This window comes from Colossoma macropomum, unplaced genomic scaffold, assembly GCF_904425465.1.
Source record: "Colossoma macropomum unplaced genomic scaffold, Colossoma_macropomum, whole genome shotgun sequence".
NCBI classification, from domain to species: Eukaryota; Metazoa; Chordata; class Actinopteri; order Characiformes; family Serrasalmidae; genus Colossoma; species Colossoma macropomum.
In genome coordinates this window covers 38,439,415-38,466,769 of record NW_023494792.1, presented here as the reverse complement: position 1 = coordinate 38,466,769, position 27,355 = coordinate 38,439,415, and the positions used below count along the sequence as shown (strand labels likewise).

At 38.9% G+C, this 27,355-nt stretch overlaps 1 protein-coding gene across 1 annotated transcript in view; it reads right to left on the bottom strand.

The window, feature by feature from the left end:
* Positions 1–27,355, bottom strand: part of syn3 (synapsin III) — a 141,223-nt gene that overhangs the window by 17,667 nt on the left and 96,201 nt on the right. The window contains exons 7-8 of the mRNA XM_036577108.1: positions 9,369–9,431; positions 4,168–4,310 (exon numbers count right to left, since the gene is read on the bottom strand). Of these exons, the coding sequence (XP_036433001.1) occupies positions 4,168–4,310; positions 9,369–9,431 (206 nt within the window). The remainder of the gene's footprint in view (positions 1–4,167; positions 4,311–9,368; positions 9,432–27,355) is intronic.

Genomic DNA, 27,355 nt, shown 5'->3' with positions numbered 1-27,355 from the left:
GACAGAGAGAGAGACAATACAGAATGATTCAGACAGACAATAACAGACAGAAAGGGTGAGAGGCAAAGAGAAACAAAGTACTGTGTTCTCTTGTCTGAAGCACAGATGAAGATAACATCAGCCAATAGTTTAATTCTTAGTCATGTCTCTCTTTTGTTTCCAGGGATTCAAAGACCGCTATCAATGCGGCCCACGGATCACTTGCGTCCAGCCGATAGCCGCTGTGCTCGCTACGTGACGGCACTGGAGGAAAGTGGTGTGGAAGTGAGCAGAAGATAAGAGCGAAATCTATTGTGTAGTTTAGTTTGGAAAGTGAGAACTTCAAAGCGAGACGCGTGTCACTGCCGCTTTACTTTGGCATGTTTAAGATAGGAAAGACGAGCGACTGGACGGTATTTCTGTGTAGATAAGTATGATGATTCATCCCACAGTTATCCCCCTTTCTCTCTCTCTCTCTCTCTCTCTCTCGCTCTATCCATCTCTTACTCATGCAAAAACACACGCACACAATGGCAGCCTCCAGTTAAGTCAATAATGAGATCATCTGAAGGCAGAGTTACATTCAGAGCATGTAATGTTGCACGTTGTCAAACGGCCAGGTAGCGCTGTGGCACCAGCATCAGTCCAGTTTTAACAGACACTGTCTCAAAGCAGCTTGCTGAGAATTCCAGGACCAGACCCATAATGAGTAATCCGAGGAAGACAGTGGCAAGAAAACTCCTTAAAGGGGAAATTCACCAATTTTTCCAAAACATTCTGCATAATTCAGTTGCTGGGATGTAAAGAAAGTGATTTGGAGTGGTTTAATGTGAAATGGTTCATTGTACAGGAACTTACCAACTTTTTACAGTGGTGTTGCTAGGAACCAGGGGTCACAATGTCTACAAAATTAGCCATTTTAGTTTACTATCTAAAACTACCAATAAGAGCCTACACATGTCTTCTGAGTTTTTATCTGTAATGTCCATAAAAGCAAAATACTGGTAAATCAAAAAAAAAAATTATTTGTATTAAAAATTGTTGGTACTACTTCAAACACTTCAAACACTCTGCACGTACCTCTCCACCATGAATGGATTAAAAAAATTAAAAATAAAACATTTCAGGCCAAAACTTTATCTCAGAGCTATTATACAACAATGCCTCAGATATCAGGCAGCATATTGCATGTAATAACCTGTTTTTATGGGCATTAAATAGTTCAGCCATCTGGTTCCTATCATCAGCATTGTGAACACTCCAGGCTCAAATCTCTCTAAATGGCTTTTTTTTACATCTTAATGTTTTAATTATACAGACATTTTGAAAAATGGAAACATTTTGGAATTCTCAGAGTGTAATTAATAAACATGAACAGTGGGGACAAACTGACATTTGACCCACCACTTTTCAAACCACTGGGGCGATACCGCCCCCAGCTTTTTGACTGTGTTCAGACTGCTCACATAGTTTGTATTAACACAGTATGTGAGAATGTGTGAATCTCAGTTGCAGTATTTCTTATACGTGCTTGCCAAGCTATGATGTTGCTCAGAGATGCAAGCTAGCAAAGGCAGCTATCTAAGCAGAGCCCAGTGAACAAAACCAACAACACTGACACTGTTGATGAAAAGGTTTGCTGTGACATGTCGTATTACGGCGATGACATGCTATATATGGAGCTAAACGTTTCAGTCAGTCAGTCAGTCCGTCAATAACCAAGCTGTCTTATATCAGTCACTGCCACTAGTACCCTTTTGGAGGTGTGGCACCGCCCCTGCTGCATAAAAAACAGCTTCTAACAAACCACTGCTTTATACAAATACAAGGTTTTGGATATGAGAACATGGTAGATAAGAAGTTAAATATAAGTGTCTCTTAGATGAGACTCTCAAAAAGCCTATGAATAGTTAAAGCAAGGGGCATTTAAAGCTCTACTGGCCTGAACATGCAAAACATCCACCACAGTTATGGGTTACCGAGGAAAACAACAAGCAGCTGCAATCGAAAACGCTCAAAGCGGTCAGCTAGAGGGAAGGTGCTGGGAAGGTTCCCACGCCTGTACTGGAAAGCGCTTGTCCAGTGCCACACCGCTGGCGACTTTGGGTGCAGAGGCTAGCCACACTATGGTTAGGGCAGGACCATGGAGACGCCTGCACTTCTCCTCAGGGAGCTGGAGAGGATGCCACAACAGGGTGCAGCGCTGACGGAGTGCAGCACACCAGCACGCTGTCCATGCCGTACACATACAGGCCTGTGACGCTACGCTGCTTATACAGTAGATGCGTGGTAAAACTGACCATTTCCCATAGTGACCTGCTGCCAGCCACTGTTACGTTGGCTGGACATCTGTTCGTCTGTGTCTCTTTAAAGCCTGAGGTTTCATACCTCCTGCTCTTGCCCCTGTAGTTATACTCTAAGCTGCATTTTAGCTGTTTGCAGCTGGTCAATACAGGCATCATCTATGGTTAAATATATTTGACATATAAGGAACAAGCCCCACAGCTGGGCTGCTGAATAAACACATTAAATAGGACAGAACGCGAAAGAAATCTGTCTCTTAAGGGTTTGTAAGACACATGCATACAGTCGTATACAAAAGTTTGGGCACCCCTGGTCAAATGACATGTTTTATTGATTTTCTGAAAGTTAACACATCCTCTACAGAGAACACATCGGCACGTTTTAATGCACAATTACTGTCTATTTACTGACAGTCTGTTCTTGGAAACAAGAAGTTGCAGATCACTTCTTATTCAACAGTAACTTATTTGTATTACCCATTCCACCTTAAATGGTGTAGCAGTTACATTCTGGTGCCTCATCTAACATACTGATCAGTGATAAAATCAGTGATAAATATGTGATACAATCACATGCTTATCAATTATTTTGTGAATGTGAAAAAGATATAGTGTTGAATACTATTGCTTTGTTTAAAAGTTATTGTTGTCAACAACAACAACAACAACAATAACTCTAAATTTACACATCATTATGTAATTAATATTATCCCAAATATTGATTTAATTAATAAAACCTTTAATTTTAAATATACTTATTTTAAAAATACAGTGGAATCATTAAGACGAAGTGGCAGAGGTCTCATTTTTATTTTTAAACATAACACTTTTAATGTCATACTTTCATTCATAACAGTTTTTTTTTAAATGCAAAACTTGTAAAACTCTGTAAAACTTGGCAAATAAATGCAATATTCACCAGGTAGGCTTCTGACCCCTATTTTAAAGAATTTCTTTTAGTGCTACAAAAATAAAATTAATTGCTGTTCCAGTTTATTTCCTCTAACGGTGCACAGGTTTATGTTTCATCATCCTGTACATGCTAAGCTCATAAAAACTATGGTTTTATTTTACAGGTAAATGGAATTTTTTACAGGGCATTTTTGCAGGTTTCCCTGTTATTTTGTGTTATTGCATATCGTTGCTGTCTAAAGAAAAACTAGTAACTTTACCGGAGAAGGCAAAAACACTCACTTTCAGTGTAAGTCAATGTAAAGAGATTTTATTTCAAGTGTTTTAGAGCATTTCTATTGGTCCACTTATCATGAAATTTTCACACAACGTAAAGGACAGCTGGTGTGTTGAAATGATGCAGAAAAAAAACAGACAAAAATGGAGATAAGCGGTTATCTTTGGACAGCGATGATATATAATAGTGACAACTTATGTAATTCCTATAAACTATATACCAAAATATTTTTAGGTGTTTTGTTTAAAATTGTAACTATTTTGAATAATTATATACTGTAAATTATTCACTGCAATTATCTATGCACAGTAACTGTTTGTTCATGTATCTCAAAAATTGATGGCCACCTTTCAAATATGAGGCACTCTGGACATCATGTTTTCGCAGTCAGTATAGAATCATCTGCTGCTCTCTTCATAATTCTGGACTCCACTTATTATTTGAAAGATATGAAATTGCAAAGGACTAGCATTATATATATATTTACCTAAAACCACCCTGGTTTTATAAAATTAAAAACATGCATTCTGAACTTTTTTCACAGTGATTCCAAACTTTTGAAACATGAGCGTAGGTCAGCCACTGACTTCAAATTCAAATAAACTCATGGTATTGATACACTGGGTTGTTTTGGTGTGCATATGGGATCATTTAGGGTCTCACACATACTCGCAGAGCTGGTAAACCTGTGCTTACATGTATGCTTTGTAGTTGTTGCCAATTTTCTGGATCCGGATGTCATACTTGGAGTCCACAAAGGGCTCTGCTGTTGCGTATGTTTTGGCAAGAGCCACCACGCTGGTGATGTCCTGAAAATCGTTCGGACTCTCCACCTTTATCTACACACAGAGGAAACACAAGTAAAAGATCATTAGTAAGTACTGGAGATGCACTGAAACACAACAAGCTGACCTGTAAGGTAGATCTAGTAGAAGCACCAGGCCATACACTTGGGAAACAGTAACGTGCTGTGCCTTCTGAGTTCTGATGCTAGTAGAAATAATAACTACATAAACAAGGTGCATCAAATTGTCGCTGGCAGACAGAACCAAACAGAGCGAAAATTGGGCCTTGATTTATGATGGTAAACAAATGCCAAGAAAGAGAAAATTACCATCTTGGAAAAGTCAGAAAAGCTCAGCACAGTATTTAAAAAGCGAGCAGCTAAGACTCCGGCCTGCTGACATGTGTCTTGAGGGATACCACACACATTTAAAAGAATCCGCATGGTGGTTAAACTGAACTGCTAGACTGGAAGGTAAGGAAACCAAAAAGCCTCAGAATGGAAGATTGGAGCACCTATAAATAAGGTAGAGCATTTATTTGCTTTTGAAAGGAAGTGCTCCTGGCATCCCTCATTAAAGACTGCATATTTTATGTGCAGGAGTCCAGGAACTAATGCTTTAACTTCATTTTTGAATGTCTGCGTCACTAGGACAGTAATGTTAGAACAGCCCATACCTCTGTCTTTCATCGCAGATTTCTGCTGAAATGCTGTCCATGTAACACAATCATCCCTAGAAACACACTGTTAAAACAGGATATTGATCTAAATAGCAAACCCTTATTTATGATCGCAGACCATTTCCTTGCATCATCTAACTACTGCATAATTTTGCAGGAACACAGAAAGTTTGTACTGCTGCCTGGTGCATTGCTTGCTCTGCCAATTTAAATATAGACCAGCTTTCATACGCCATCTTTGTTGTAATGATAGAGTAAAAATTTAGACACGTTTTTGAATGATGCTTGCAGTTTTTTGGTTTACGGACAAATGTATTAACAGGCCGCTCTATTATACACAACTAAGTGCATTTTGTAGTTCTACAATTATTAGAAATAATGAATATTCATGCTAGTTATGACAGCAATCCTTCTGTTTTATCACAGTATAGCCGGATGACGTTTATGGTCATCCAAGCTTTTCTGTCTTTGAAGCAATATGTGTGAGTAGGATTATGTATCCTAGGGGTAAATAAAGGAAAAACAGCGAGGGCCCTAAAACAGAGCCTTGTGGTACACCAGACTGCACTCTTCTGTGTTCATAAAATTCCTCTTTTACACTGACAAACTGGAAGTGATCTGTCAAGCAAGACCCTAACCAGGCAAGAACTGAATAAAACCAACAGTGTTTTCAAGCCTGTCCAGTAAAATATCATGGTCAATTGTATGGGAAGCTGCACTCAAATGCAGTGAACACATTATAGATTTTGGTCCATCTGTTTCTCTGCATAATTTGTTAGCCCATCTTTTCATCAAAGGTCAAGTCCTCCACAGGACCACCACTAAGCAGGTATTATTAGGGTGGTTCCACATCCTATATGCGAAGTGCACCTGACAAAATGGAGTGTAAATACAAGACATGTGTACCTACTGAAGTGGTCAGTGTATTCTTCTGTGTTGGTCTATATAGGAGGTTTATTGTTCAATTTAATGAGTGACATATCTCATTAGTTGGGGATGTGCTAAATCATCTTAATCATTTAATCAATCATTTACACACAAACGAAAAAGTATTTTCTCCAAACGTGCCTTTATATACCATGAAAGTTGTAAATTTACATCATGGATTTTTGTAGGACTTTACATGTGTTTTTACCTTCTTTATTGCATACTGTATTGTGTACTGTATATCTGTACGGTCTGTGCTTAACAGCTGTGTGCAAAAGTTTGGGCGTCCCTGGTCAAAAATATGTTTTGTTGATTTTCTAAATAGAGTGTGTGTAAATTTTTATGTCTGTGTGTCGGCCCTGTGATGGACTGGTGCCTTGCCCAGGTTGTTTCCTGTCTTCTGCCAAATGAGTGCTGGGATAGGCTTGAGCATACCCTGCAGCTCAGGAGGATAAGCGGCTTAGGTAGCGAGTGAGTGAGTAAATGATTTTCTAAGTGATAATAAGTTAACATATCATCTACAGATAATCTGCATATTTTAATGTGTATATTACTTTTTATTTGCTGAATTTAACATCCTGGAAAAAAAAACAAAAAAACAAAACATAAAATGTGACCGGTGTATATAAGTTGGCAAGTTGGCATATAACTATTTTTTATGTCGTAATCTTTTCCAATATGATAAACCACAAGTGCAAATTGGGACTCATCCTGAAGTGGCTACAGAGGTCTTGGCACTTGACTGTTCTCAGCAACTGCAGTCAAATGCCCAAGCCTTCTAAAAAAATGAAATAACAAAGGTAGATGGCGCTCCTTCAGCGGATTTCCCTCCCCTCCCTGCTGCTTCCCTAGCAATTCTCATCCCACGGTCGGGGCACAGGGGGTCGGCCGGAGGACAAGAGGAACGCATTCTGTACTGCTACAGTTTCCTGTTTGCTCAAGGAAACCCTGCCTACCTTCTATAGATGGAAAAGGATAAATGTTCAGGAAGGGTTCCCCACTTCTGGACTAAAGGTTCTCCAATGCAAGACTGAAGACTGACTCCACATAACTTCCTTTCTAGCCATGGGAAAACCTTTTCTGCATGTCACTGCTGCTTTTGTGATCTGTCTTTGGTATTAGCACAAAAAATAGTTTTTATTTATTTGTTAAGACTGTTAACAATTAAATGGCACTAACACAAGTCTAAACCCAGTATATGCATTTGTTACATCCTCTGTTTTGTGAAATTCATGAATTATTACACTGTAATTAAGTAAAATTACATTCTGAAAGGCCATATATCACAATATACAAATGGTCAGTTGGACAGGTCTTATGGCTGTTTTTTAATAATTACAGTGCTGGTGGTATTATTGCATAATTTGTTCTCTTCTAGAAAGTTCTGAGAGGGAAATCCCCAGAATATTCCCCCTCCCTCTCATCAGGGACATGTGAACTAAGCTCATAAAAGTTAGCACTCCCCACCCTGTGGCCCTGTCTAACAAACACATACAAACGTATACAGAAATCAATACATGCAATCGCACAGACACACATAAAACCTCTGCAGCTGTTGGTGCATGATACATGTATGGAGGCACGGAAGACATGAGAAGACTGTACATCAAATTATTCCATGACATCTGACTTCAAGGTCAGTTACAGAAACATTCCAGCATTTATCAACCTAAGCTCTATCAGCTGCTTGTGTGTCATATGGCTGATCACCAGCAACAATAATTTTGACACATTTCTCTGTAATCAGAAAATATTTAAACGATGGGATTAGTATTGGCTGACACTAAAGATTTCAGTATTGGTATCAGTTTGGGAAAAGAAAAAGTGTTATTGTGTATTTCTAAAAAGAGTGCTAGGTGGCCCTTGAGCTGAAAAAAATATCTTTACTACAGGCCCTGTCATACCAGATTTTGTCAGTGACATTTTGCAAGTGAAAGTATATTCATCGCAGTGGAATTAGCTGTGAACGGTTTTGAGAATAAATTTTGCAAGCAACCTTCACGTCAAGCTCTTTGGTGAACCTTGATGGCAACTTTGTGTCCTCAGCCAGCAGAGCTACCAAATTTAGCTGTGTTGACCTCTGAAGGGACAGGGCTTCCTGTAGCAGCACTGAGAAACAAACTGGAGAAAATCTTAAAATTTGGTAGTGCCTAAGCACAAACCTTTAAACATGTCTTCCTCACAAAAAAGAAAAGAATACAATGATACACAGTCAGGCGGGAGACTGTATTAGATGGTAGAACTAGCCTTATTTTTATACTTTTACTGTTTATGGTAGGTGAATTAGTCAGCTTGCTCTCTACTAGGTTAGCTTCTTGGCATGCCACTGCTGCCCATCACACCAGTTATATATGCCCAATTTAAATCTCTGGGCACTGGCCTCGTGGTATCACAGACCTATGCTCTGTGATGTTCACAGAAGTGTTCTATGTCATCAAAACAGATCGGCAAGGCCACATGGCTGCAAGCATATAGAAAAATGCTAACGAGAGGGCACTTCAGCTCAACTCATTGGGTAACACTGACACCAATATTTTGTTTAATTAAAAAAAACTATACTATTTTTTGGAACCTGTTTCACTTATGTCATCACATGTTTCCTTATGAATTGTGAATTACTCTGCTGAAGCTTACATCTGAAGTGGCCTCCCTGGAAGGTCGCAGAAAGTCTGCATTATCACCTTTGCAGTCCAGAGGAATGAGAGAATTAGCCAGCCCTTCAGCCCAGTGGACATGGTCAGTAATGCACATGATACGTTCACATATCTGCAAGCCTGGAGGAGATCTAAGATTTATATTGGCCAATACACTTTCTTACTACAAGTGCAGCACTATGCTGCCGTGGCATATATCAGTAGATTGGCTCCCAAACCGCTCCTCAGGGCCCCCAAGACAGTCCACATTTTTGCTCCAACCCAACTCAGAACACACAGGGATAAAGAAAAATTTTGGGAGGTCCTGAGGACTGGGTAGGGAACCACTGATCTTGTGTTTTTACTGTTCATGTTCAGCGAGTTAGCTAGTTTGCTAACAGTTTTTTTGGTCAATCTTCCATGTCTACTTCACAAAGAAACACAAACTGCAAATTAGTGCTGTCACTGCAGCTTAGAGAAGGTTTTCAGTTTGTTTCCCCAGCCTTTGTCATGCCAAGCTATTCAATTAGTTACCTAAAAAGCAGCAGGCAGGCAGGCAATACTGAAAACAGGACTTTCCGCTGCACAACTGGTCACAGGATGTACCTTTAAAGAAGTATTTTTCAAAGGTACATTCTGTGACTCAGTGTAATGTTTTTAGAGCAAGATGGTAGCTCATGTACTGAATTTATTTCACAGAGTTCAAAGACAATACAATTTAACATAGGAGCTAACATCTTGCAGGGCTGACTGAGTACCCATCCTTTCATTAAGAATGGCTTCTCTTAAAAAGTGCTCTTTAGCAGATTCCCAAAAAAGCAGCCATATATGGAGTGAACTGTGGTGACATGTTAAACACGTCATGCTTCTTACCTTTCCCATGCCTGCATGGGCGTGCCCCATCTTCACCACAACTGGGAACACTGGAGTGGGCAGCTGTGAGAAAGCAGATTGGAGAAGAGTGTTAACCACAATTAGGAAACGGCTGAGCCACAGTATTATTCATTCAAATTCCAGCTAACCCCAGGCCAATCACTGTCCTCTATGCTCACTGGTGGTTCACAGAGGACTGGAGAATCATGGTGGTTCCCCGCTGCTGGTACACACAGGCTCCATGACACTAATCAGCAGCTCTATTTGGAGTCTTTATTATACACTACTGCATCTCAACCACATACCAGTCCTAAACCCAGAAATCCCTCAGCACATTTTGAAGAAACTTCTGACGCAACTGATATGTGAAGCCACTGAGGGCACTTTGAAGAAGACCGGTGTTTAGGTAGTGAGACATTCTCAGAAGGCTGTTGGGTTCTTATCATGACACAAAAGAAAATTTCCAGGAGAAGGGATGGGAAGACCGCAAAGCTTTGGACCAGGTTTTGGGAGAAAGGGGCTCCTGAGTGGCAAAAAAGGTCTAAGCGTTGGTCCTATCATCTGGAGATCGCGAGTTCGATCCCTGGTGATGCTACAGCCATCCGTAGCCGGGAGTCCAAGAGAACACAATTGGCCTCGCTCTCTGGGTGGGTAGGATGGCCCCTCCTTCTCCCCCCATCACTTAACGCGACGCTAGTCAGCGCAGGCGTCTGTTAGCTGACGTAACAGATCTGGCGGTTGGCGCTTTCCTCCGAACGCGTTCGGCTGTCCAGTGACGTTGCGTGAGCGGCAGGTCGAAAAGAAGCGGTGGCTGGTTTCACAGGTCTCGGAGGAAGCCTGTGTTAGCCTTCACCCTCCTAGCGTTGATGGTATTGTGTGACTGGGGGAGTCCTAACTAGCGGGTGGAACTGGAGATAATTGGGTAAAAATCCCCCCCCAAAAAAAAAGGTTTTGGGAGGAAGGAGCAGGATGCGAGTCACAAGGATAAAAAGAACAACATCGACAGATGGCTCTTAATGCTACACAAAACAAAGCAACCCAGATAATAAATCTGCTGAATTTATTATAAAGATATGTCTAATCCTCGGAGCCCAGCCAGAGATGTAAACACAGACTAGTGAGTAAGGATACTCAACACTCCACTGATTCCACTCAGATGTTTTAATAACCACCCAAAATCCAAGATGGACAATGCATCACTGGAAGTCATCATGAAGGCTCTTGTCTAAGATATGTTATAAAAAGCATGATTCTGTAAAAATGGCTTAAAAGTCACAGCCTTACCCAGTATAACACTATTGCACCTACTACACTAAGACAAATGCAATGCATTTAACGTTAAATCTGATGAAATCAGATAAGAAACTCGGAGTGATGCACTGATAAATCATTACTGTAGTCATAATTCTATGATAACCATTAGCCAGTTAACCAGATTTAAAGCATTTTACTCCTCCTTGTCCCTCTTTGGGGGAAAAACAGGGGGACTGAAGCTCTCTAAGGTCTAGAATCACCACTGCTTTTGACCCCATAAAGCAGATGTACATATAGCTAATTCTACAAAGTCAATCAGTAGGCGCTGCAAGATTTGTTGATCTAAAATCAGTCATGCAAACTTTTCTTTTGAAGGCTTGTAACTGCTTGTGTGAAACTAAATCCTACACGCCAACACTTTCTGGATAATGATGGTCACCCTGCTGTAACTTTCTGTTTTGGTGAGTGGTCTGTAATAATACTATCACAGATGTGTTGCAGTGGACAGTTCTTACAGTATTCCTATAATGACATCAGTTCTAATGCATGGATTTGAGACTCCCATCAGTTTGCACTACTGTAAACCTTACACTATCACAGTTGAGGATTTTAAGACACAACAGTGAATCTTGCAGACTGGGAAACATGTTGAGGCAAGGATAAGCGCTCTCACAGCACTCTCACTGAAAGCCCACCCAGTGTGTTATGTCAGTGATCTTGGCCAGCACAAAAAACTTATCTCAGCTCTATTCATCTCAGTGAAGCAGAGTTCACAGGTACAGGAATGCAGCGTGCAGCCAGATTACAAGCTCTGAGTCCTTCTATTTGAGAGTTTCAAAACACTACTTAATGCTATTACCATTGTACAACTATCGTTTGTGTCTTACCCATAAAAAAGTAGCATATTATAATAGTATTACATTCTAAAAACAGCCACGCCCAAAAAAAAAATCATTCCTTGAAAATGAAACTGAAAGAAGAGAAATGTTGGTGCGCGTCCTGCGTGACGCTTTCAGTTACACACAGAAAATGGCATTTTAAAAACTGGGGATGGAAACAATGTGAAATACTGGACACAGAATGTGATAAAGGACTTTAACAATCAGCACAACAAAGCACATCTTTGTAGCCCTGAGCTATGGAAAAAGACAAATGAAGTCTGATGAGTTGGCATTTTCTCCTACAATGGGAGTTTATATTTCAAGACAGTCAAAAGATACCTTCCACCTACAGCGTCTGCCAACTGTTAAATATGGTGATGAATCCCTAACAATATGGGTGGCCATTGTGTGCGAGTCACTGGATCCAGTGATTGCTCTGAAATAGTTGTATAATGGAAAGAGAATATAAGGCTCTTTTACAGAAGCAGGTGAACCCTATTGTGCATTGTTCCTTCGTAGTGTTCCCATATTCCAAATACTGATGCCCTCATCACATCACTAATTGATGGTCTGGCCTTACTTTAGACTGGGATACTATTCGGTCTAATCTAAGCTAAACCTTTAAAATCTGCCCCCTCAAATTGCCCATTATAAAACTATCCAGAGAGTATATTGTCACTGTCTGAACAAAATTCTACCTCCACTTTTTGTGTTGTTTCTCAGTTTTTGACATCATGTGAAAACATCAGCTGGACTTCACATTGTACAAATATTTTGTAACGGACCAACAGAAATGCTGCACAATTACTTGAAAAAAAAAGCTCTCCATATTAACTTTCATTATAAGTTAACAATGTTGTCTCCTTGTCCTGTATTTTGGATATATGAGCTTTTTTCTCCAGGAGTGATGATATGCAACTTGTTACAGAAGATACCAAACAAAGCATATTTCCAACTACAACTGCTGTAACTTCACTCCCGGGTATGCGCATGTTCTGTGCATGTGCTATTCATATTAACTGACATTAGCCATCCATTGTCTCCTCATCTATTTCTGGTCAACGAAGATACAGATTCTAACTTCACTTTTACTCAGCAAAAATGCTAATGGAAAACTTTACAGCTCCTGGAAAAAACTGTCACATCTGATCAGCCCGCCCCTTTTGGCTACAAAGTAACAAAGTAATCTAGTTTACAATCTAGCACGGAATCTCTCACAGTCAGGCTCAACAAAGCAAAGAAATCAGCGATTGGTAAACGGGAGAATTCATATCATTCCATCTCAACATTCCGTCATTCCAATCCAACACTGATTTTTCATTGGCAATTTTGTAGCCAGTGTAGTTTTTGCCCATTGTATTAATATTCATCCTTATGCTGCTTGTTCTTATGTTTTCGACTTTTGTGCAACCTCAACAATGCTTGTTACCTCTGCTGTCAAAACAAGACCTCGTAACACCACTTATGTCATTTTTGAGGTCTTGACATCATTTGAAACGGCCTGTTTCCCTTTATATTGTGTTTAAATTTCATGATGAACAGACCAAGCAAAATAGGCCAAAATTACCTGGAAAAAAGTCTGGTTTCATTGACTTACATTAAAAGTAAAGTATGTTTTCTCCTTCTCTTGTAAAGTTGTCATTTTGGAGACATGAGGTTTTGTTCCAACAGCAGATACAAAACACACACAAGCTAATAATTTATATATTGTTGAACGTGTTTCCATATTTGTGTCTTCTTATAAACAAATTGTGAAACTTAATCCCTCTCCACATATAATATAAACAGGCTTAATATGTAAAACATAGTCACATGTAAGCAAGTAAAGTTTTGATTGATTTGTACTTTTCTTTACTTCTACTCAAGTATACTTATGAGGAAGGAATTTACTTTTACATAGTAATATATTATTCATCAACATTTAGTTATTAACTTCTTTTTGGGTTTAATTTCATAATGTTCACAATGTCCAGCTCCTACCACTTCAAGATAGGTCACTCCTCTCACTTTTGGAGGTTTATCATTTTATTTTAGAGCAGAAGGATCCAAAAGAAAAGAACAGAGCCTCACAAACCTCAGTTCCTATGTTGCAAGATGCTAGTTTTTTGAGTTTCTACCCAAGTTGGTTTTAGTACAGGTAGGTTATGTTAGCTTGTGTCACTGTTTATCAGGTACTTAGCATTAATATATAAATATATTTTACATTATTATGTCCAGTCCTTGTTTATATATATATATATATATATATATATATATAATATATATATATATATATGATGACTGGAGAAAGTGTACAGTATTAATAGCCAAACAGACAGAAGAATAAAGAGGCAGACGAAAGTGAGACAAAGGTGAAGACAGACAAACAGTGTGAAGACTACTTGAGGGCACATTCACAATTTTCCTTTTCAAAATTCCTTGACGGAGCATGTGTATGTCCTGAGACGCACTCAAATAAACCGTCTGTTCAGACTTTCACACCCTGCACACACCCACACACACCCTACACACACACACACCACAACACCACTTCAACCCCCCAGGACATACACACATACATACATACACCCACACACACCCTACTCACACACACACACACACACACACCACAACACCACTTCAACCCCCCCAGGACATACACACATACATACATAAACCCACACACACCCTACTCACACACACACACACACACACACACACACACACCACAACACCACTTCAACCCCACACCCCAGGACATACACACACCCACCACACACACACACACACAAACATACACATACACACACACACCACACCACCACTCCAACACCCCACAGAACATATACACACACTCACCCCAAATCGACTCCAACACACACACCAGCACACACACATACATATATTCCTAAATGTATAGTGAGAGAGAGAGAGAGAGAGAGTGAAAGAGTGAGAGAGACACATAGACAGACAGACAGAGAGAGATACAGACAGAGAGAGAGACAGACAGAGAGAGACAGACAGTCAGACAGTGAGGTGTATGTGAGCACAGCAGGGATTTCCCTCTGAGGATGTGTGTCTGTGACGCACTGCAATCTCAGCAGAAACACTCTCGGCTGCTGCCCACCTCCGACTGCCAGCATTCCTCAGTGTCCTCCCGCCCCACTGACGACAGAGACACAGCCAACGCCAGCACATCCCCGTCAGCCACCGCACTCCGGAACAAACACACAGGCTACACGTCTGGAACGTCTCACACCAAACTTAGAATGATGTGTAAGATGACAGAGACGAATGTGTGTGATTCATCATAACACAAACAGAAATACAGACTCGTCTTTAAGTCTATAAGTCAATATATATTAGGGATGGGGGAAAAATCGCGATACGGACGTGGACGATTCTGAATCGATTCATTCAACGTCAAAAATCGATTTTCTAAATATTTAATTTATAATGTAATGTTGACGGAACACAAAGGGCGGAACTTGGAAGCGGGTAAGGCTCCTTCTGTATTAAAAGCCAGGTTAGATCAGGAGTCACAACCCAAATGATAAGAAGAGCCATTTTGTCCTTTAACAAAAATCAAACCACCTTGGGAGCCACAACATTTAATGTCCAGTATGTCTCAGTGTGTGTTAATGTCCTAGTATAGACTAAACAATATAAACGAATACGCGGACTTACTCTGCTTTAAGCTTTAGCTATAGTCGCTTTTCTTCCATCTCCACCAGAAAACTTTTCCTCAAAAGTTGAATAGTTTCTTGTAAAATGTCTTTCAGCTTTCGGCTGTTTTACGAGGCTGAGGTTGCTTCTCATTCGCCAGCTTCTGGCTGAACTTTGCCGTTCCACCTTAAATTCTGACTGAGGCGCTGAGTGTTTATTTAGTGTCTATTTAAATTCACTTTTCCTGTTTACTTTCTATTTAATGTTATTGCTACACCATGGGGTCTGAGAGTAACGCACTTTCAATACTCTGTATGTCCTGTACATATTGTAGTATTGACAATAAAGCTGACTTGACTTGACTTGACTTGACTTGAAGGTAAATGCGGCACCATTTAAGGTGGAACGGGAAAATTAGAAAGAGAAGCGACTTCATCTTCGCAACTTTTTAGTGTTTGACAGTCTCTCGTTACAGATTTAACGTATCAGGAAACCAACTGCGCTGCTTATAAATGCTAATAAGTCCGTTCATCTCCAATTGTTCTTCTTTCTCTTTTCCTTTTTCGTTCGCTACTAGCCAGGCGAAACCTCGTTGCTAGGTGACCTGCAGTCTGCGCGCCAATTCTCAGTCATTGAGAAACAGGGCTTTCGCGCTATGTTGCACTTAGAATTAACAAACATGTCAACATTTCATTTCACTAGGGGTGATCAAACTTTTGCATACGACTGTTTATATGGATATAAAGACACACGTACAGATGATATGTATATTATTTAACAAGACCTAGATAAAGGTAAAAGTGTCTAAGCTAACTACAAACAGTAGCATGGATCAGTCTGTCCTGAATAATTTTAGACCAGTTTCTACAGTCTTAGAAAAAGTTGTTTTCATACATTTAAATACGCATCTGTGGCATACACCCTTCCCGCCTTCCTGTTGGCTTTAGCGGTCGTCATCAGGGCACTAACTCCCAGTGAAGACAAAGCCCCCCGTGAGGAGAGCGGGGAGAGGAGAAACATGAGTGAGTGAGCGGTGAGACAGCGTTGGTTCATGTTGTCAATGACCTCAGGCTCAGTGCTGATGCACAAAATCCTCCTATTTTGGTCTTGATGGAGCTTTTGATACCATTGATCACAAGATTCTAATCCACCCTCTTGAAACCTGGCTAGGCCTCTCAGGCACAGTTTTAGAATGGTTTAAACCATATTTAATCAATAGAGAATTATTGGGTTCACTGGGAAATCATTCATCACAAAAATGTAACATTTCTTGGGGAATTCTGCAGATCTGCAGATACTGGCCTTCTACAGAAACCCTCTGTAAAATACAGAGAACGTAGAGAGGCCTGTTATTATACTTCTCAATTCCACCTTTCATTAGAAAGTCAAGCTCACTCAGTGCAATGTTATGAAACATTTAAAAACAAATCTCTTTAACTTAGCGTTTAATTCAATTCTATGTCTCTTTAGTATTTATCATTTTAATTTGATTTGTGTCACCATCTTATATGATTTTAAATTAATACTCATAGTGATTTTGAAGCTTTATCACCTGTCTGTAAAGCATTTTGAGCTGCCACCGGTATGAAAAGTGCTCTATAAATAAAGATTTCTAACTACATGTAGTTATAGGCAAAGCAACATCTAATTGTTGATTTTTGTGTTTTATTGTTTTGTCCACTTGTTAATTTAATAGACTATGAATTAGATTATTAAATGTTTCAGCTGACTGAAAAGGTTCACTTTAAAAATACCAAAACAAGTAGAAAAACCCTGGAATGCTGAAACCCCTCATTACTGAAAATGTTCCAATTTGTTTAACAAATCATTAACTGCCCTCCACATGTAGCAAGTCTTTCCATTTCTGCTTTTAACTATGGAATTTATTCTCGTTTGCGGCCCAGTCTAAATGCTCTTACAAGTTCATGCCTTTAGGCTTAAAGCAGACAATGGTTTTGTCTGTATTACCATCTGTGTAAAAAACACTTCAACTTTCCATCCATACCAATAATTTAAACTATAGTATGTGGTTCAATAATGGGGGGAAAAACGTCTCAAGACATGAGTGAAATTGTTTTTATAGTGAATGACTTCACAAGTCTGGGATGTGTTTTACAAAGCATTTTCCATCATTTTCAGTAAACTGTGCAGACATGGAAAAGTATATCTTCTGCCTTCAATATTATTCAAACAATGTGAGCCTACGGAACATATGCAGGCGTGTAGGCAGGGTGAATGAGTTGTAGAGACAGACAGAAGATCCTTTAGGTTCCTGGTATTTCTGACTCACTTCACTAACCCTAAAACACCTCTGTGCCACATTCCCAACATTCAAATAAGACAAGTGGCCCGCTGACCACAGCTAAGAGGTAAATGAGTAAACGTTTTCCGGCACACATGGCTGGAATTTTCCATTTCCTAAAAACTATGATGATGAAAGAGGCACCTGATGATGTGACTTTTAAGACAAGTGAGGCCTTGCTTAGGGACCAAAGCTTTTTATCAGATGTTCATGCAGCAGAACATTCAAAGTCAGGTATACATCATGGGTATGAAGATTTCCCTGTCACTGATTTCACCACACTTCACTGTCCAAAACATTGAAAATTTTAAATCAGCAACACTTGTTGCCTGGAAAACTCCAAACTTTATACCAAAGGTGTTTTGTCACATGACTTCTTCAGTGTTAAAATAAAATGAAACCTGCTTAGTTTAAATGCACAGTGAAGCAAAACACATCATTATAAAATAACCAACAAAATAACAGCAACACCTACAGCCTTGCATCACCTTGCAATTAAAATAAAAAAAATTAGCAGTCCAGTCATTAGGATGCTGACTCATGTGAAGCTGCCTGCTTCCACCTGACATTTAAATGGAAGCATCCAAACTAAGAGAAACATTCAGAATCACCAATGTTTAAAAAAGCCAAGGGAACCAGTACATTCACAGAGGATAGTCAAGCCACATAAACCTGCAACAAACAAAACAAACACAGCAACTTTAAAGGAACTCTTTAATTATAAAATCCTCATTCTTCCTCAAAACTTTTACAGTAAACATTTTTTTGATATGCTTCGGTAGGGCTGAGCATCATGACAATGTTTCCCATTATTTTGATACATTACATCAGAAAAGCATTTTAGTGAATATTCTCAGTACTTAAAAACACGACCCAACCGCACGTTTGATTACAAAGAGAGCATAATTGCTTTTGTTTAACTGGATTTAGTGTAGCACAGTATGTAAAACGTGGAACACAAATCATTGGATTCGTAGGTTTGGATGGTACCTTTTGAAGTGGCCTTACATTGTCTGTTAGAGCTTATCAGATGACAGAAAATTCTGTACATACATCAAGTATTGTGATTTTTTTTGCCATATCGCGCACATCTATGTTTAAGGCTGTCTCCTCTGTGTGAGCCTCCTATTGGCTGGCTTCCTTTGTTTTAAACTGAAGATGATGCAAGGTTGTGGTTCTTGCAGTTATCTTATAGGTTGACTAATGATGGTTCCTGCTTTATTGTGCTTCATTGTGATGAAGGCCTGTGTGCTGAAACATGTTGGTTTGATATAAAGTTTGTAGTTCTCCAGTCAACAAAGTGTTGCTAGTTTTATTTTTTCTATAATGATCTGCCACTTGCAGTAAAACACAACCTAGACTGTTTTATTGCTTAGCAGTTTTGCAACATAAAGAAAAAAGTTAAGTAGATTCTACAACTCAAATTCAGACTGAGATTTAGTCTATGTCTATAAACAAAACCAGACACGCTGGCCAACATGCACTGCTTTTCTTTGGACTCGAGTCTGAGACCAGTGTAAAGTACTACAGCCCTAGTTGGGTGTCAGTTGATGATGATGTTTTAATTCTTTGCCGTATTGTTTTGGTACTGAGCTCTGTAATTCGAGTGTTTTTGTAAAGTCAGAATTCTAGGATTTGTGACAACTCAACTCCTAATGAGCACTGTAGGGCCGTAAACCTCAACACTTAAACACCTGTCTTATCAGATGTGCACAAAAAAAACAAAAAAACAGCAATTAATAAAATTTTTTAAGATAAAAAAAATTACCTGAGCAGCGCTTAAATATTACTGATAAAAGTTTGTGGTTCTTAACACTGGAAGAGAGTCTGATTCCTGGATAAAACATTTGCATTTGCCTAAGAAAACTGCTGTGCAACAGCGCTTTCACACAGCTGTACGCTGTTAATCTTAAACTATAAGACAATGACATGAGAAATGGTGCTTTTTTCTGGTGAGGATTTATGAAACCCTTTGAAGAGAAACTGGAAAGTGCCAAGGATAGAACTGCCTGAGTAAGCTACAGTCTAAAAGCCCCAGCGATAGCAAATCAGTTAGCTGAGATAACAAAGCATTAATATTTCAGATAACGAGAGGTCATGTTATCAAAGTATGTGGCCTTAGTTAACACAGGACATCAAGCTTTAAAATGGAGTAAACGAGGGTTGCTTAATTATGCTGCTTTGTCAATTAATTTATGCAAATTATTTAACAACAACATAAGACATTTATAATATAGTTTTGTCCCAGACATATTTTGATTGATGCCTAATTTTGATTCTCTTTCCAAAACTATAATGGAAGTCAGCTGGAGAATCTTGCACATGTGATCTCAGGCTGTGAAGCTGCTGAATACTCAATTCGACAGATGCCAAATCTGCAAAAGTCCCAAGTCAACACACATTTTCAGATGGTGCACAGATGACAAAACTGCAAACAGAAGTTGTTTCACACTTTTGTGGAAGGACAGACCAAATTACTCCTGAAACCAGACCAAACCATTCTTCAAGCGTTCTTCATTAAAAGCAATGGCTTTATTTAGAACTATCTAAAGCTTAAATGGTTCTTTGCAGTCCAGAAGATGTTTCTTTTTACATGCACCATTGTAATTATGCTACAGTTGACCCCACAAGGTTAGCATTATTTTATTCTCTGCTGCATCAATTCTTCTTCTTCTTCTTCTTCTTCTTCTTCTTCCTCATATTATTATTATTACATGTTTTATTATCTTCACTTTTATTATCATCAAGCATAATTTCCATCATGGAGAACTTGTTGAATATAGATAATTACAGAGCTCATTACAAACATTACTATATAACACCAAAAAGGATCCTGTATTATTTTAAGTTCATTATTTTAGCATTATATAGAATGTTTTTGTTAAGAGGCTACTTAACGATACTTACTTTCATTATTTCATAGTTACATAGAAATAAATAATTTACATAGTTCTATTCATGGTTCCAGCATGATTAGTGCTATGTATCAAAATTCAGCACCCAATACCACCAAATACCTGTTTCATTTAATACCAAATTTCAATACCTAAGTACTGAGTCTAATCAGCATTGGTCAGCCAATATGATCGCTTGTTCCAAAATCTAGACTGCTGATTAGATGTCTAATATTCCATATCCATGTTATTCAGGTGAGATTAGTCTGCAGTCTGGTGTGGTCAGTAAATTCCACTTCCTGCACCTCATACTCATGCAATTCTGGTAGGGCCAGACCCAGATTCAGTGCACTGCAATTTAAAAGAATGTGTTGTAAAAATATCATTCAGATATTGCTATCTGGGAGAAAACACTGCTCATCTGGTATCAAATTTGGCTGAGGTGCTGGAGTTAAAAAATAAAAACTAAATGTGGAAAAGCATCCGTGCGGACCTGGTATCACTATTGAAATCTCTTGAACAGTATTCAGCCCTAAGCATGACATCTCTAAACAAGACACGGTGTTAGCCTATAGAACTTGCCCAGAATTGTCCAGCCCTAAGCAGTCATAAAACATATATATGTCTACAAAGTAATAATAATAATAATAATACATGATACTAACAAACACTTTTCAAGAACCCACAGATGATTACAAGAACCGAAAGATGCTTACAAAGAAATGCTTACTACATCTGCTTTTGGTAGATATCAGTTTTATCCCCTAAAGTTCACTTCTATTATGCCAAAAAGCTATACTCTTTAAAATAAAGCTACCAAAGAGGGTGTGTTGGAGCACTGCCACAGAAGATCCACTTTTGGTTCCCTAAAGACTGTTACAAGAAACATGTAATGCAGGTTCTATAGGTAGAATCATATGTCCAAGCCCAGATCCACTGAAAACCTGCACCACACAAACTAGTTTTTACATTGGGCTTGTGAATGTAGTGCGTCATCATCTCCATTAGCTTGAGAGCTCACAACAAAACGTCGACTTCACTGCAAAGATCAAACGTTCTTCAATTATTTAAAAAAGCTGTGCATTCAGTGTCACAAGTAAATATTAAAGAATAAACAAGCAAACAGTGGCTACAAGTCTTCACTTTTATTCAGTTCGATTGTAAAAACATAATCCTCTGAACTTGCATACTTTCTCAGTTTCTATATTGGATGTCTTTTCCATGTAATGCAAGAAGTCAGTGCAAGCTGCTGTTGTGTTTCCATGACAGTGGGTTTCGAGATTGGTTCCGAATACGTTATTGTCACAGTGACGTACGCATTAGATAGTTATTACTAGCTAAGACAGTTAGTTTTACTTAGGCTGTACTGTGAACTAAGCAACTGTTAGCAAGATTGAATCTGCAATCTGCAAGTTACTAAGGCCAGACATTAACATCCAGGTTAAGATGATTTAATCCTGTCAGAGCTACTTTATGGGTTATCTGGGATACTTTATCATGGATGAACAGGCCAGACAAATCTCACAAATCACACCACAGAATCTCAAAATGATTGGACCCTGAATAATGCTATGGAGCACAGGGAACAGTAAACTATGCAGAACACTGTAGGACCAAAATCGAGCCCCACTGTTCTCTCTGTAAGTTCTGCTCCAGGTGGAGGGGATGGCCTTCTTCCCACATGATCCATCCATCCACTCTTTATGATCTCTTAATTTTTCTGTCATTACCCAGAAGCCCAATGGCTTACACGGAGCAGAGACACCAAAAGGAGTGTGACACTCTGGGTTTGGCAACAGGCTCTCCTGGCAGTCCGCTCAAAGGAAAGTGGGCTGCCTGTGGATCTCAGCAGACATCAGCTCGTCCCCAGGGGCATCAGCTCAGTAGGAGGAGTATGAAATTTCATACACACTGCATGAAAATTGATGTTTCTGGGAATTTAATGACCTACACACTTCTCATGAAATTTAAAGTATCCGGGCCATGTACGGGAATTCCTTAATGTGTGTGTGCAGCTCCGAACACTCCTGAGCATGCACGGTGTGATTTCTGTCGGATTATGCATAAAGGAGGTGTCCGGACATTTCTGGGAGTGTATGCTGTCCTACTTCTGTGCACAAATACTTACACAAAACTGTGGGTTATTAACACTAAGTTTATATTTCTTTTACACAACTGTTTTGAGCAATTCACACACTTACTCTCAAATAAAAAGAAATTGTATGAACTTAACGCCATCCATTCAGTCACAACAGAATCAGCATATACAGAGTCTGTATATACATGACTGATTGCAACATAAAATGCAATTGCACTTAACACCAACATATTTTGGTTCTTTCTTTGGGTGTAATTAAGCAACATATGTTAGAAAAAAAATCTTTTTGGAATGGTTCAAAAGTAATTGATTTTTTTCTTTATTAATATTTTTTGCCATTTTTATTGTGAAATATTCATCTTCTATTCATCTACATTCTTCTACATTCTATTCATGTAACCTTAAATCTATGACTATTCTAACCAAAAACCAGAATTTGTATTCACCGCCAGTGAAACTAGATGGGCTGCTGTCACCTAAAAAGGGGTGGGGGCATTACGCAAGGGTAAAATACCTGATTGTGTTGCTTTCATTCATGCTATACACACGTCTACAGTCAGCAGAGTAGCAGTGTGTATTGTTGGTTGGCTTTAGAAATGCATTTTCCTCACTCTCTTTGCTGCTCTGTCTTTTACAGGTTTAAATTGCACTACAATAAAGTTGTCACCTCCTTTTAGCTGAAGGAAGCATCTGTTATTTCTCAAACAGTTATTTTTATATTTATTATCAGATGTAAGTAAAGATCTTTAAGCTAAGTTTAAATGATCAATATGTATTTTTATTCTAACTAGCCCAAAACATGAGACGATCTGGTGACAAGCAACAATAATATATAAATAATAATAATACAATATATTATATATAAATCATCTTCCACTGCACAATCTGTGTTAGGCCTTTTATAGCACTTCATTAATGGTCAATTTCTGACCACAGAGCCTCTTTTGTCTGAATGGTTTTGGGTGGTGGTCCACTCTCCACCTAGCAGTGACACTGATGTTGAGTGATAGAGGGGTGTGTGTGTGTGTGTTTTACATGCATCTGTGTCACTGCTAGGTTGAGTGCTCCACACCCAAAATATCCAGCCAAGAGCAGCTCTGTGGTCAGACACTGAACACTGCAGCAGCAGGAGTTCCTAAATTAAATAAACTATGTCATGAGATGTCACAATACACTTTTCTGAGCATATCGTGGATATCATCAGTACTTAATGAACACTGATTGAATTAAAATCATTGTATTGATAGTTTTTGATAGTATTTTTTGAAGTGTGACATCACTAGTTCTTTTTTGTCTGTTTTAACTTATCAGATATCACAAAATATAAATATCGTTGCCTATCATCGAATATGGGGAAAAGTTCTTGTGATATTATGTTTTGTGATATTATATTTTTGCCATATCACCCACCTCTATTGCTACTCCTAACATACTCATTGCAGCACCAACCACACCACCATGCCACTACCATTGGAGTGTCACTGCTGTGCTGAGAATATCTGGACAGCAGAAGTCCTGAGGTGGTCTCTTTCCATTAATGAACAAGGTAGAAGGTGTTTAATTAATTGTGCAGGGCTACAGTTAGTAACAGTAAACCTACAAGGTGCACCTATATGTTGGTGTAGCTGATAAAAATGACCAGGTTCAAGAAACAGGCAGCTTTGAGAATAAACTAGTAAAAGGGACATTCTAACAGAGGTTTAAATGCTGTAAATAGAGAATTGTCTCTTTACACAGTCATATTTGAGATTCACTTTCAGAGTTTCAGAAACAACTAGTTTCTGTAACTAGAACATTCTTTCACATTTTGCTTGCTCTTTGGTTAAAACAATTCTTGTTTCTTCTTTGTTTGATGCCCAAGCTACAGCCCAAAACATCAGCAACACGAGTGTAATACAGGCAGATTCACTCGAAAGAGACCCGAATATTCTGTAATAACTCTCGCCAGAACGAAGCAATCTGAATGAAAAAACATGCAATGTTCTCCTCAGTATATGGAGCTTCGAACAAGCTGGGATATCCCTGCGTCAGAGCGATGAGGCAGGCGCTGGACAGTCGTCACGATGTTCAACCTCTCTAACGCTTGCCGATACATTCAGGAACATGGAGCGCCGCGTCGAAATGTGTCTGACAGAAAACGGAGATCACTTCCAGCACTGCATGTAATGCAATCAATTACACATACGTAAAGGTATATAGCGTATTTTTTTGGTTCTGATTGCTTCATCCTAACGGGAGTTACAACAGAATATTCGGGCCTCTTTCGAGTGAATCTCCCTGCAGAATCACAATTGATCTAACGAGTGATGAAGATGTGGGCGGGGGTTCAGTGGATGTTGTGAAGATAATGTGGATCAGCTTCCAGTGCATGTGGAGAAACCTCTTGGATTTTATAGCAGTGAGCTCACACAGCTGTGCAGGGGGTTTCAGCAGCAGCTGGATGAAGACTGTAGGTATATGGACCTTTTTTTAAAGGATGATATTTCTAGCATGAAATATGCACCATTAAAATCTGGTCATTTAAAGTTTATTTGTGTTTTTTTAAAGGGCACCTAAAGATTTCCATATGTATATATTTATTAATACTGTCCTTATGTCAGTTCTGGCCATTAAAGCGTGTTCCGTTTTTCATTTAAGTTGCGTTAGTAATTTAATATACTACATACAGATTTTTTCATTTTAGTTTTTAATTTAAATGAAATGACGGTTTTAGGTAAAAAAAAATACTTTAATCAAAGTTTTATGCTCTAATTATTATTATTATTATTATTATTATTATTATTATTGTTAATCCCATAGACCATGTGCATGTCTTAGATGTATGAGCTTTGACAGTAGATTATAACTAAATAATAATACATTTGTAGTTGTAGCTACTGTTTGACAGTATTATAGTAAATTATAGCTTTAGTGGTCAACCATTTTGGTCATATATAAAACAAAGAACATCGTTTTAAGTGGTAAGAGAATGAGCTTCTGAGTATGGCGTGCTGCTGTGTGGCACTCCCAGCGCATGCGCGGTTTGGCGGCATGGGCAGGCATTTTTGGTAGGAGAAGAACTTTTAAAATAAAAACTTGACATTGTCATTTTCCACTGGTTGTATGATAAAATATTATGCTTAAAACAGTGATCAATAAAACTCTGAACTGTGTTGAGGTCTTAAGGGTTTAAAACCCAAACGATGACCCAATCAATCATCAAAATAATTGCCAGATTACTCCATTACTTGATAGTGACAGCCCTACGTATGTCCAAATAAAGAACCACTTAGTAACCCTTGGTTGTTTAAAATAATAAACATAGCTCTGTGACATGCAGAGCACTAAAGAAGCTGAAAATAACTCTAGTATGCAAGGCAATATTGTTTATTTTCATTTTAATGTAGTAAAATGAATAAAGAGGTTATGTTGAGAGAAATAAGATCACAGACTAGATCTGCAGTCTTGGTGCTTAGGGCTTGGACACATCAAAAAAGTGCAGCCCCTGGCATTTTTTTTTATGAATATTGCATTAGAAAAGTATTCATAATGCATACTGATGTATTACAATGTGTTCTAATACATTATACATAATCTCAGATTTTCAGAGGGAATGAGTATCAGCTGCAAAACAAACACCGTATGATCTGAGCAGTGCATAACCGCCGCCTTGAAAGGTGTCTGCTTTTAGTTCTCACAAAAGGGGAAACATTAGCATCTGTGTGCAGCCTTTGTAGTCTGCAGCTTGTGGGTGGGTTTACATTCATTCCGTTCAAATGCGTTAAAGGGAGGAAATAACAAGCGCTCTCTATAAAATGACAGCAGCATGACACACTCTTCCCAGACTGGTACTGTTTTGACTGCCTTTGTTTTTTTATGTGGAAGCGAGCACTACCAGCTACCTAAAGTACTTTACAGGACTTCTAATGAGCTGCGGCGACTACAGCGCAGGGCCGTATTCTCATCTGGCTTTCATTATGATCTACACAGGACACAGGCGTCAGGAAGAGACAAGCTCTATTTTCAGACGTGGAAGATTCCAAAGTGGAATATTCCTGAAGAAATGACGGGTTTGTGACGGAGAAACCTACTGCTGGAACACCTGTACCTATTTCCTCTACTCGTCAACTGCTTGAATAAGGAACATGTGGAAAATAAGCACTGGCACTAATCTCCAGTAAACAGCATAAGTGCTTTACAACACTTACTAGCTGTGCAAACTAGACTTCTACTGAACAAATGAAGTGAGTCACATTAGGGCCATTAAGATTACATGATCAAACACAATCACTCAAATAAACTTGATTACTCAACTAAAAACATCTTAGATTAAAATTAGCCTTCTTGATGAATCGCCAATGATTAGTTGGCAGTTTGTGTAATAATAATGCATACGTCCTACTGGTCTCTCTTACAGTAAGTAACAGAGCCTAATTTTATGCATATTTCAAACATAGCGTGTGGGAATCAGTTATCATATTAATAACTGCTGTTATTTTATTTAGTAATAACTCTTACACTGTTGACTGAAATACTTCCAACTAGTCACCAAAAGTTTTTGGGAAGACCAAGAAGTTATTAAGTGATAAATCATATAGTATGATTATTCACTGATAGTAATTTATAAATTTTATTGCAATATATGGGCGGCACAGTGGCGTGGTGGGTAGCGCTGTTGCCTCACAGCAAGAAGGGCCTGGATTTGATTCCTGGACAGGTGACTAGGGTCCTTTCTATGAGGAGTTTGTATGTTTTTCCCGTGTCTGTGTTGGTTTCCTCTGGGTTCTCCAAAGACATACGGTCAGGCCAATTGGACACACTAAATTGCCCCTAGGTATGAGTGTGTGTGTGAATGTATATGTCTGTCTGTCTGCCCTGTGATGGATTGGCAACTTGTCCAGGGTGTTTCCTGCCCTCTGCCCATTGACCGCTGA